The sequence below is a fragment of the Abramis brama genome (genome assembly GCF_963993115.1).
Source record: "Abramis brama genome assembly, contig: SCAFFOLD_92, whole genome shotgun sequence".
In the NCBI taxonomy this organism is placed as follows: Eukaryota; Metazoa; Chordata; class Actinopteri; order Cypriniformes; family Leuciscidae; genus Abramis; species Abramis brama.
In genome coordinates, this window is record NW_028155995.1 from 8985 (window position 1) to 22593 (window position 13609).

General features: G+C 37.4%; 1 protein-coding gene across 1 annotated transcript; it reads left to right on the forward strand.

Annotated features, from left to right (window-relative positions):
• Positions 1-1650: 1650 nt before the first annotated feature.
• On the forward strand, positions 1651-6093 carry LOC311077180 (suppressor APC domain-containing protein 2-like). Its single transcript, XM_084139002.1, has 4 exons — positions 1651-1829; positions 2431-2532; positions 2729-2830; positions 4304-6093. Exons 1-4 carry the CDS (start codon positions 1692-1694, stop codon positions 4430-4432), a joined length of 471 nt encoding a protein of 156 aa, XP_083995128.1. The 5' UTR covers positions 1651-1691; the 3' UTR covers positions 4433-6093.
• The last annotated feature ends 7516 nt before the right edge of the window (positions 6094-13609 follow it).

A 13609-nucleotide genomic window follows, 5' to 3' on the forward strand; every position in this document is an offset into this window, starting at 1 on the left:
CAATCTCACTGGTCGGCCAGTTTTGAATGCGGCACGTCAAACAAAACAAAAACAATTCTGAGGCGTTAAAAAAAAAAAAAATGCTTTTACGCCTAGCGTTTTGAGCGTTGGTGTGTATACTCACATTGGCACCCTTTGTTTAGTCACAAGGCGTTAAACTTCAGCGACAAGCGTGTGATAATCGTCCCGGTGTGCACGAGGGTTAGCATCACGCACCAACAGCTCACTCTGTTTCCTCCACTGTTTTAGATGCATTTTGTCCACAGAAATGCGTTATTCAGCGTTATATTGCGTTATTATTATATATTTCCGTGCGTGGTGGACAGAAGCGACTAATTGATAATGACATTCGTTGTAGATGATTTTCATTATCAATTGTTATCAATTTTATTTGATTAGTTGTTGCGGCCCTAATCACGATAACATTAAAAATGATCATGTATCGGCCGATGTATCGTGCAACGCTATTGTTCATCACAGCACCAAGAGACCTACTTAAATACTTTGTAAAAAAAGAAAAAGAAATTGAGTCTTTTTATACATTTGTTTACACTTGAACATTTTTACATTTTAATATGGACTAAATCATGCCTTAGATGTTCTGATTCTTTATTTTTGTTCTTTACAGTTATTTTGCACTTTAGTCTGTTTAATAATTTAGACGTTTGTTTACATTAATGTATTGAATTTAAATGTTCATATTTCTTATTATAATAAAAAAGTTATTAAACCTGTTTAATAGGACAACACTTGTTTTGTAACTTAATTCAATACCGTGATAAAAGCTTCAGCAGTTTTGGTGATGTATGTTTCCACGAGCAGCAGGTGAACAATAAGCGCATCATAAACTGAAGGCTGAAGCGCTGTGGCTTCTTCACACTTCTACACAACATCACTGATTATAATGGGTTCTTCTGTCTTCCTTACTGAAGTGAAAGGGCTCTGGGTCGCCAGTAGCAAACAATGGAGCGCGCTCTGCTGGACAAACTACGTAAATACACAATTCACAAGCATTATATCTGCGTCATATACACTAGGGTGACCATACGTCCTGTTTAACCAGGACATGTCCGGCCAGGATTTCGAGATCGCCCAAAATGCCCGGGATTCGGCTTTTGCTTTCTACAATCACCATTCATTATGTTTACATTATTACATTACTTGACACTGTCACGTACGTGCCAGCTTTGCAGGTCATGCATTCTGCTTCACACGGATCCTGATCGAGACGAAAACACAGGAATTTTCTTAGCAATGCTAAAACGCACATCAACCGATCACTTGTCTAGCGTTCATGTAAACACTACATTCAGATTCACCAATTGGAATTAATTCAGTCCTATTGAATCAGAAGGTGTGCATGTAAACAAAATGAATGGCGACGAGAAAGCAAAAGCCGAATCCCGGATATTTTGGGCGATCTCGAAATCCCGGCCGGACATGTCCTGGAAAAAGAGGACGAATGGTCACCCTAATATACGGTGATGCAGATATATCTGTGGCAGGCTCATATCGGCTGATAAATCGGTCGGGCTCTATTTATAGTGTTCTTTATGTGCACATACGGTATCTTTCATTTATTCAGGTCTTAAAAAGTCTAACATTAGATTTTTAGGCATGTGCATCAGTCCTGGTCTTCAGGAGCAGGTTTTTAAGGGAGTTTAACGGTGTGTTTCTGTCAGCTGAAGCAGATGAAGGAGCTGGAGCAGGAGAAGGACTCTCTGCTGGCCGGCCTGGATGTGTTGGAGCGAGCCAGAGAATGGTACCAGACCCAGATCCACAACATCACTGAGACCCAGAGACTCGTGGGCCAGAGCCGCCACTCCACCGTACGTTTCCCATCACTGGTTTAACACGCCGTCATTACTGTGCTCATCAAGACATCTCATTCAAAACCACTGTCTTCCAGTGGGAGGGTTTATTTATTGATCGTTTCTAGCAGTCTGAGAGTCTCAGTATTTCTGACCGAAATTAAGAACACGAAATCAACCAGAGCTCTGACAAAAATGCTGTCATTTTAATGATATTTCATGGTAGTCTAGTTGTGGGTTTTAAAAACTTTCCCAGTAACTCAAAAAGTAGTCAGAATTGATCATATTTCAGAGTGTGGAGTGCAACGAACGACGGCATAACAGTGGAGGTTTGCATTGAAGTTTTAGAGCAGTTTTCATTCATATCAGCCGAGTTTAGCTTCAGTCCAGTGAGAACTACAGGCGTGTGTGTCAGAACTAAACTGAGTTTGAAGATAATAAAAAACTTTGTCAAGGAAAAATTCTAAATGCTAATTTGATTTCAGTGTTTGACGTAAATGAACAGTGAATGTGTATTTCTGTGGTTAATACAGATGCCCCAGAAAACCAATTCCAGGTGTCAAATACTGACCTCATTAATCTAAAAGCTCATTTCTGACACCATATTGTGTTTCTTCAGGAGTTTTTGGCTGAATCTTGTCAAAGTCGAATGGATGTTCTTCTGCCAAAACTGCAGGAAATCACACGCTGCCTCAGTGATTTAATTTCCGTTTCTGGGAAGGTTCGTATAAACCTAATTATTTATATTATATTATTAATTAGAATTAAACCTTAATTATATATATTATATATAGATATATTATTGTGGTGAAAAATGTGAAGGTGATTGACAATAATCAAGTGATGTTGCTTTAGTTTCCTGATAATTATTCTACAGCTGAATCAGTATCTGCGGTGTGTGTGTTTGCTGTTCTCAGACGGTCTCGTCCTCAGACTCGCTGTCGGCCGGCGTCTCGTCCAGCACTGCTCCTCCTCAGGCCATACACACACTGAAGGAGCACAACCGCCTGCTCACACAGGTCAGAGGTCACGCACACCCGGACCACACATATCACTCCTAACACCCGATCAGATCCGTGAACTCTGATAAGAGACAGTTTCCTGTTTCATTCAGAAATGAGTCACATTACAGTCACACAATGTGTTATGTGTATGCTAGGTCAAAGAGATGTGTTTTTAATCTTGCTTTGAACTGACAGAGTGTGTCTGCTTCCTGGACAATGGTAGAAGACTGTTCCAAAGGTTTGGTGCTAAATAGGAGAAGGATCTGCCGCCAGCAGTCGATTTTGATATTCTAGGTATTATCAACTGGCCGGAATTTTGAGATCACAATAGACGTGAAGGACTATAATGCGTTAAGAGCTCACTCAAGTGTTGTGGTGCTAAACCATTTAGTGCTTTGTAAGTAATCAGCAATATTTTACAATTTATACAATGTTTAATAGGGAGCCAGTGCAGTGTTGACAGAACCGGGCTAATATGGTCATACTTCCTGGTTCTGGTAAGAACTCGAGCTGCTGCGTTTTGGACCAGCTGTAGTTTGTTTATTAAGCGTGCAGGGCAACCACCCAGTAGATCATTACAATAATCTAGCCTTGAGGTCATGAACGCATGGACTAATTGTTCCGCATTTGTCAATGACAGCATATGACGTAATTTATATATATCTTTAAGATTGAAAAATGCGGTTTTACAGATGCTAGAAACGTGGCTTTCAAATGAAAGATTGGTATCAAAGAGCACACCCAGGTTTCTAACCGACGACGAAGACTTGACAGAGCAGCCATCAATTGTTAAATTGTTTTTTCAGAATTTAGTAGTAGGAAATTACTATTCATCCAGTTTTTTATATCAGCTATGCATTCCGTTAATTTAGTGAATTGGTAAGTTTCGTCGGGGCGTGAAGAAATATAGGGCTGAGTATCATCAGCATAACAGTGAAAACTAATGCCATGCTTCCTAATGATATCTCCTAAGGGTAGCATGTACAGAGTGTGTGTGTGTGTGTGTGTGTGTGTGTGTGTGTGTGTGTGTGTGTGTGTGTGTGTGTGTGTGTGTGTGAGTGAGGGTAGCATGTACAGAGTGAACAGCAACGGTCCTAGTACTGAGCCTTGTGGTACGCCATACTGAACTTCGTTTACTGCTACACACTGTGATTTGAACCATGCCAATGCCAAAGTTTTAAAATTACTGATTTGCTCTGATAATCTGTTTGGGTTCAACCTACATGCTATAGTGCATAAATGTTCGGTACTATCGATACTTGCGGTACTGTAGAAAAACAGGTACCGTCAGGATTTTAAAATGTTGATACCGACTTGGTACCGAAGTATCGGTTCTCATGACATCCCTACAGTATATGGCTGAAATACACCAGCATTTCCACTTGCCATCGAGCAGCATTTACTACGGTAAAACTGGCAAAGTGGATTTCTGATCTCTGAACATTGGAGGCGGGGCTATTTGCATATTCATGTGTTTTTCACCTACAGGAAGTGACAGAGAAGAGCGAGCGCATCACTCAGCTGGAGCAGGAGAAATCTGCGCTGATCAAGCAGCTGTTTGAAGCTCGCGCTCGCAACACCCACGACAGCAGCGCACTCGACTCCACCTTCATCTGACCATCACCATCATCATCATCACTCCTCCAGAGACCAGCCCAACACCACTGTTCACTTCATCTGACCATCATCATCATCATCATCATCATCACTCCTCCAGAGACCAGCCCAACACCACTGTTCACTTCATCTGACCATCATCATCACCATCATCATCATCACTCCTCCAGAGACCAGCCCAACACCACTGTTCACTTCATCTGACCATCATCATCATCATCATCATCACTCCTCCAGAGACCAGCCCAACACCACTGTTCACTTTGAGCCCAATCATGCTTTCATCTGAGGCAGAGTTTACATGTCTTTCAGTGCAGTTTGAACACAATAATACCAGAGAAGCAACAGCCCAGTCTATATCAACCCCTTCAGCTTCTGGTTATTCTCACAGCTCCTCCATCTCAGCTGAGACTACATGTGCAAAATACGAGAAATAAGCAGAACAATAAACTGGATTCCAGCGCAGGACGGTCTAATGGATAAACACGTCGGTGCAGAGGCTGCTTCTAAAGTTCACTACACGTTTCTTCTGGACAGTCTGTGTGAATGGAGCAGTCGATCAGTGAGATCAACGGTTTGGTGTAGATCTTTCTTTTAGGTAGATTTTTCAGTTGTGGTGCTTTGATTAGTGTGCTGTGTTTTCAGAAAAAGTTGTATTTGTAAAGTTCCTCTCCTTCATCCACACACATGCAGACGTCTTTGGCTGTTTGAGCATCTCACCATAAGCTTTGCTGTTAAAGATGGCATGGAAAGTTAAAAAAGACTTCTGAAAGGTCGCAATGTAACAGAAGTAGCGGCAGATCTTTTCTTCTGTATTGTGCCTTACATCTGAATGAAACTGATTATCGGAAAAGAAGAAATGTAGGGCGGGGCTTGGTTCTGTCCAGCAGTTGTTGATTGGATGGAGGCGGGTCTGAATGTAAGGGGCGGGGTTTAATCGCACTGAATGATTGGAGAGGTCCTGCACGCATCATCACCCTAGAGAAGTCTGTCCTTTCACCGGACGTTATATTTAGATTTTTTTAAAGAACCGCTTTATTCTGTTCTAGTCCAGTGCTCTCTATAAGAAACCATATGATCAGGGTTCCTTAAGACTATTCTCTCAAAGTAATTTCTTTGAATGCGTTTGTGGCTCGCTGTCTAATACCATAGAAAGTTGTTGACTCTTCTATTAGTTTGCAGAACAGAAAGTCTTTATAATAATGGAAGTCATTCTGTTTCAACGCAGAAATGAGAAGCTTGTGTTTTTGTTTAAGCCCTTGTATTAATTCTTTAGTTAAACATGAGTGATATTTACACTAAAGTTGTTCTTTGAGGCAGGACTAATGAGTGAGAATGATTGGCTGTGGTAAATGACAGCTCACCGACGCCCTCTACAGATAGGGTTTAAAGATTACCTGGAATATTCTTTTATGCTTCACTCGGTTCTGCTGGAGCGTTAGTAGTTTGATTTCTTTGAATGCTCATGTGTGAAGATTAATTGAATCTGATTTTATGCATGACTACAGCAGTGACTTACATGAATCACTTACTTCAGATGATTAAATGCTTCCAGTCTATATATTTACTATAGCCATATATTAGCACAACGTGGCATGAAAGTGCATTTCAGACCTGAAGGATGAGAACATTACTAAAAACAGCCCTGATGGAAGAAGGTCAAAATGAGAAAGGAAGGATGTTTGTGGATGTGATTGGACAACGAATATTTTATTGCGATCATCTATAGATGGTTGATGTTGGATAAGGAGAATGTTTGTGGGGTTTACATTACAAAACTGGATGCTATGAAGTTCATTTCAATCAAGTGAAGCATGCAAACGTAAATCCTGGTGTTGAAGCATTTATATCTGTGTGAAATAATGTATTTAATTTTACCTCACCTTTAGAAAGCACTGATGATCTGGCATATGCTTTTCAGTCATTGCATGGGATAAATCAGCTATTCAGTTTACAGGAGCTGAATGTGTTCATGAAGACGCAGAAGAAAAGACAGACACACAGTGAGTAGCAGCTGAAGAGTGTTTTCACTTCCATCATTCTGTCTGAATCTGAGCTGATAATGAAGAATCACTGGAAAGATCTCCGTCGTTCTCAGCGGTTCAGCGTCTGGAGAAATGATTGTTTAGGTGATCGTTAAGAGACATTACAGGAGACCAATCAATGAAGCTGAAGGACATTAATGTCATTAGAGGCTTTATATATATATATATATATATATATATATATGCTGCACATGTGATGTAATGAATATCATCATACCGTTGATCTCAACTCTTTTTTTTTTTTTGCTTATGTAATCCACAACAATCTTGATGCTTTTCCATTATTAAAGCAGGGCGTTCATTACTGACGCGTGTTCTTGAGACTCTTCTGTGTCACTCAACATCGCAGAGGTTTATTTCTTTATTTTTGCTTTTCTACAGAAGACTTGTAGGTTAGGGTTAGTGTATTTTGTAGTTTTTGGTTTCAAGGTATTTGCAAGAATAGCTGGTAACACTTTATTTTGATAGTACATCTGTTCAGACTCTACTAGTTATTAGTACCCATTACAGCACCATAAATTACTATTTAAACATTAAAAACGGACAAAATCTTTAGTTTACCATCTGTTGATGATCAGCTAAAGATCAGTTGCTTGTCAACAAATATATAGTTTGCGATCAGTAGACTGTTAGCAGACATCCTCAATATATCTTTTAGGACTATCTTATTAGAGTGAAAAACTTTTGATATCAGTAGAAAGTCTATAACCTATCAACAAATTACATACAGTTTTCCGTTAATTATGTGCAACATATTTACCATTTAAAATGAGAAGTTTTGCATACCTGACTGAGGTAGAGCAAACGCTATAGGCAGCACATCAGAGAAAGTAAGCACTTTTATTAAATCAAATATAAATACTACAAATAATGCAAACTATTCTTTACTAGGGTATCAGCAGCAAATCTGAACCATCTGATTATGTGACAAACATTATATTGAGCAATTCAAAATGAGAAAACTCTCTCAATACTTGGGGAAAAGAAATGCTGCACTGCCTTAGTCCAAGATCAAACCACAGAAACAAACTCGTATAGTTAACAACAACCTACTTTAAACAAACTTAGCTAGTTAACATCTTGTTGCCCACATTCAGTCTTTCCTGACCCAAAAGGTGATGAGCTGTTTGTTGTTATTTCAATGATGTTTTCTGCTAGCTCACCAACTATCTTTTCTGCCAGAGTTGTGCTAGTTGCAGAAGTGTGTATTTACCCTTGAACTGTTCTAGAACACTTGTGTCTACAATGTAAATCTCTGAGATTGCTGTGGTGTCTTTCACAGCATTTCTTGAAACACGAGCTTTCTTGAAAGCTGCGGTCGTCCTGCACAAGTTTAAGACACGCCGATATCTCTTCACCACATCTGAGACTGGCAACTGAAGAAAACAACAACCACAACAATAATGTGAATAAATCGCCAAGGATTGTTGTGTTGTGTCGTGTGTGCGCAGGGTGAGCCACAGTGTTTCACACATGTTTTCTCTTTAAAAGGGAGGCTACAACTTAGATGAAGATGTGTGGCTTCTTTGATTTAGAACATTTAATAGTCGGTACTGCCCTCAGTGTGCCAATAAAGACTATTTGATGAGTATTGCTATAAAACAAACTGAGGTAAATACTGTTGAGAACATTCTTTATATTATTGATTACCATAATAGGCAAGCATGTGTTTTATTTACTTCATTCATTACATAATGTATGTAAGAAAGCTGTAGTAAAATACAGATCATCACTGATTCAAGAAAGACGAATAGCAGATAAATCGGGACGCTGGCTGTAACAAAACAGTTAAGCTTCTGACATGTTGATTTCATGTCATTCAAAAAAGAGATTATGATGCTTGGTTTAGCCTAACCAAAAAATCGTCTTTAAAATTAATAAAATGGTTGCAAATGATTGGCTTGTTGAAATGTAAAATTAAGTGCAAGAAATGCAGGCGTAAAATGAACATGGTTGCCTCCCCGTCCAAGGACTATTACTTCTGGTAAGAATAAATGCTTTGTTTTTATGATTTAATATAATAAAAAACTTGTATATCTTAAATTATATGAAAAGTGTTAGTTATTATTTTAAGAGGTGTTTTGGGAAAGTAAAAGCAGGAATCGCGATGACAATGTATTTAATAAACTTCAAAAGGCTATATTTAAATAAATATGAGCGCTAACTTACACGTTTCAACGTAAAAAATGATGGTGCGGTTGCGGGCTCTAGTGTGTGCTCCTACGTCAAGTGATCCAATGTTAATGAATTAGGATTTATACTTATGGTGTTTATATTTCAATTTTATTTTTATATTTTATTTATCTATTTGTATCTATTTGAATAAGCAGCTGGAAGTAGTAAAAACATATTTCAAAATAAAAGTGCTTTTTTTATTTCAGGTTTGTTTATAATAAAAAAAAGTCACATTAAGCATAAAAATTTGGGAACACTATTTTAATGTCCTTGTTACACGTTACATGTATTTACTACAGTAATAACTATAAATTGGGCATTATTACATGCAACTAACCCTCAACCAAACCCTAATCCTACCAAAACGCTATAGTACGTACATGTAGTTAATTATTATTACTTATTACTTAAATGTATACTTACACTGTAACGGGGACACATTTCCCCAGATTATAATTGCTATTTTGGTTACATAATAAACTGTAACAAAATATATTGAATTTAATTCGATGTAGCTTCTCTCTGGGCTGCCCGTCACAGAAAATAAGAACATAATAATGTAACATAACATAATTTAACACATTTAACAAATATTTAGATTTTACTAGTATCAGCGCACTAATTTGTTTGCTGTCTTTTTTTAAACACATTATTGTATTATTTTTTTTTATATTGCTCAACATCTGTATCGACATATTGGTAGGCTACTTTCCAATTTTATGCAATACCAATACTTAACATGATTTTTACACAAGCTTAGTAGTAGCTTAGTAGTATGAAGTATTACTTATCATAGTATTAATTATATTAGTATTAATTATAACTTATCGTGTGTGTGTGTGTGTGTGTTCCAAGACATAGGCCTATATTAAAATGCTTATCATACAATTTGATGTCCTGAAACTTCCAGGGAGTGTCGATGTAAAAAATGTGGACGGTTGAGAAGTGGTGTCAGGACAATCACACTGCAGTCTGTTTAGGTAAGCAATGCAAATATATTACATAACTAGAGTATTTGACATATTACACTTTCTGTATGGTGCATTTTGAGTCCACAGAGCACAGTTGCATTACAGCACGTTATCACAGTTTATGGTGGCATAATACATATTCTGGTCACTCTAATAGCAAAGCATATCCTATTCCAGGGATAGGCAACTCCGGTCCTGGAGGGCCACTGTCCTGCAGAGTTTAGCTTCAGCCCTGATAAAAACTCACCTGCCTGTATCTATCTAGTAATCCTGAAAACACTGATTGCCTTGTTCAGGTGTGTTTAATTAGGGTTGGAGCTAAACTCTGCAGGACAGTGGCCCTCCAGGACCGGAGTTGCCTATCCCTGTCCTATTCAAAAGCATTTCCTGAAATGCATCCCACCATACGTTTCCAGATATCTGACAGTAACCAAAAAACTTTTTTTTAAAGTTAATCAAGTTGACTATATTTTGACCATACTTTGAATTATTGTTAAGGATGTCTTATAAAACATTTGTTTGGGCTTCTAACAGAAGATTATGGTGGTGACTATGTGTAAAATTTTATTCAGTTACTGTACTGTTCTGTATTGTACTGTTTAGTCAGCTAAAGATGGTACGCAACCAGAATGCCTATTACCGCGGTAAAAATAAACCAGCCGCATTTCAAAGTCGTTCGCGAAATGACCGCCAGGTGGCGCAAAGGGACATTGTGCAAAACAGCAGCAATTGCCGTATTTTAAAATGTAAGTGGGTTAAATATAAAACCCTAAGCCTAATAGGCATTTTTTAAATATATAAATAGGCCTATTAGGCTACAACAGAATAGAACCAAAGATAGAATCAATTTTAGAACTGAAAAAAAATAGAATCAAAAGTAAAAAATATTAGGCGCAATGACACTGAGTATTTTTACTATTCTATTGAGGAATTAAATGAATGAAGAGAGCTTCTCTCTCGTGAGCGATATAATTGCATAGTAATTTATAGTGATTTCAAAAGCAGTCCTGTAAAAAAAAAAAAAAAAAAACTACATGGGGTAGGCCTATAGCCCTACCATATAGCCTACAGAAATAATTTGAGAGATTATGTGGAGTGCGTTTTAGTTAAGATCCTGGTTTCAATGCTCTTAATGTATATAGGCTACTGATTTTTTTTTTTTTTTTTTTTAAATGTCACAAAGCACAACACAAATTGTTTTGAATTTGAAATAGTGTTTTGGCACACCAGGCCGAGTGGTGTTACGCATTGTTCAAAAATCAGGTTTTATTCTGGCATGTTGAATTGGCGTTAGAAATTTTTTAGATTTATTAGATTTAGATTTTAGATTTCGTTCGATTTATTTTTCTCATAACAGCTAAAATAACTTAATATAGGCCTTGTCTTAATATGACCTATACTTAGGCATAAAATATGCTATAGGCTACTATTAATAAATGAGCAAAACTTGGCCACTAAATACTTAATATTCAATTATTTTAATTATCACAATTAAAGATTTAATTTTATTAAATTGAACAAGCGCAACATTCAGCATTTAATCAAATATTCTAAAAGATGTATTATTAATAATGCTATTTCAACATAATATCTCGTTATTTAGACATAATATGTGTGCGTGCAACAAGCAAGATGTGCATTTGTAAATCCGGTGACGCGTACATTGATTTTTATTAATAAACTAGTGTTTTCTGACAGTGTCGAGTGCAAAGATGAAGTTGACGATCGCCATCTCCGTAGTGAACGCGCCTAGAGAAATGCACATAATGGATTACATAATCAGAGAGTAGCCTTTTTCTTTTTTCGTTTTGAATTATTTAATTTAAAGACATTTCAAGCTTTGTGTATTTTATGTATTTCTCATGTCTGTGTGAGGCATACGCTGAGTTTCAGTTAAGTTAGGATGAGATGGGCTCCAGTTAACGTGCAATGCAAGTGACCGCGGGCGCCTCCATGATTATAGGCTATAGTCTGTTATATTTGCTTCTTATTTATTAAATCCAGGCAATTGGTTGATGGAAAATTGATTAAAATTAAGATACAATTTTTAGAAAACGAAATTCACTTTAAAGAAAGGCTTTCTACAAAACAAAACTTAATGAAGTGGTCAAAATCATGTCTGACCAACTCCATGTCTCTCGATATAATGCACATCCTATCTTACTGGTGCTGTTCACTTTTCATATTCAACATAGATGGAAAAAAATAACATTATAATATTTTAACAAATATGAAACTAAATGAGCTTATTTAATGGCTACAACAGTATAGTAGGCCTCTTGTACAAATTGCTGCACATTAATTTAATTTCATGAAACCTTGTAGTTAAACGAATTCACACTGTAGACTGTGTACAGTTGAGACACCTTAAATAACTTGCGTTCGCAGCAAGAACAAGTTGTGATTTTTGCTGTGCACTTGCATATTAGTGTCCGCTGGGAAGGAAATATAGAGACCAGGGGTGCGTTTCCCGAACAACGACGTAACTCGCTGCTTAGCATCGTTGAAGAAATCAACTAGCTAGTCACGACTGTTTCCCGAAACTGTATTGTCGCAAAGTGGTCGTTCAACCACGTTGGTTTATGACGTTGCGCACGTGGTGGAGTAATAACTTCTTTTAATGAATCTGTTTGAGATCGAATTAACGCTAGATGTTTTTCTAAAAATTACAGACATGGCATCTGAAGACTATTTCTCATTTTTCTCAGTTATTTTGCTTTATTTCCAGATTCAGTCATAGGCTCGTTCTTGCATAGTAGAACACGTTCGCACATCCGCACTCTTCAAAAACGGTGCTTTAAATCTCTTGACAAACTAAAAGACGTAAATTATATTTGTATGTATTCTAAATAGACACAGGTTGTACTGAATGTCAGCTTGCTTATTTTGCTCAAGATAAGGATTTATTAAGTCCACATGTCATGCAATCTAGAAACTATGCTTCTAACCACAGGTCGAGATCTGTCGCCTCTAAACACACAACTTTGCGATGCTGTTTGCGAATGTTCGTTGGAACTATGGTTTCGGGAAACACTGACTCATTGAACTATGCTGATAACGACGGAACTTGCGACCATAGTTGGCTAACAATGCTTTTGGGAAACGCACCCCAGACCTCTTGGAACTTTAATTGAATACATAGAGTTGGTAAAGCATACTGAAATTACAGCCCTACAAATTTATTAGGCCCTACTGAAAATAAATTTATCGAATTTAAGCAAAGTAGCCTAAATGTTAAGACTGAATTTGCTTAAAGGCCCTTTGCTTTTTTATGTAGCCTATAAAGGCCTCTTATAGCCGAATTTGTGTTAATTTAATTTGTAGAGGATTTATTAACTCAAACATTAACAGTGAAATAAATTAAACAAAATTATTGTAAATTAATTCAAACATTGACTTGCTATTAGCAATATTAACATATGCCAGTCAGCAGCATTTGGATTTTGCGTTATGTATGATATTTAAGAATGAAATAGGCCCACGTTGTTATGATCAGCATAGGTTTCTTTAATGAATAAACTATAAAACTACAAAACATTTCAATAGAAAAATATTGAAAACAATTCAATAGGCCTATTTTACATTCCTATTCCAGTAGAACCCCCGTTGCGCTGTACCACTGCTGGCAAAACCTTCTGAAGGTGATCGATGTATTTATTGCACGCTGTTTTTGTCAGGCGATCTCTCCAGAAAGTCACTATGGCCTGAAAAAGCTCGTCTTTGTTCCATGGCTTAGCCTCACATCTGACGAACTCTTTTAGTGCGTGCCAAACCAGTTCGATGCACGCGAAAACTGCGTATCACGTAAAAACTCATTTTCGCGTATAAATTGCACGATAAACACAATGCTTGCAATCACACACACTTAAAAAAAAAAAAACATTTTACGCCATTGAATGTAACACTTTAGGAAAGAAGACTTTGGAAATATCCCAGCAAACACATTTACGTTGTGGCAACGTCTCTGGCACGTTGCATTTCTGCTA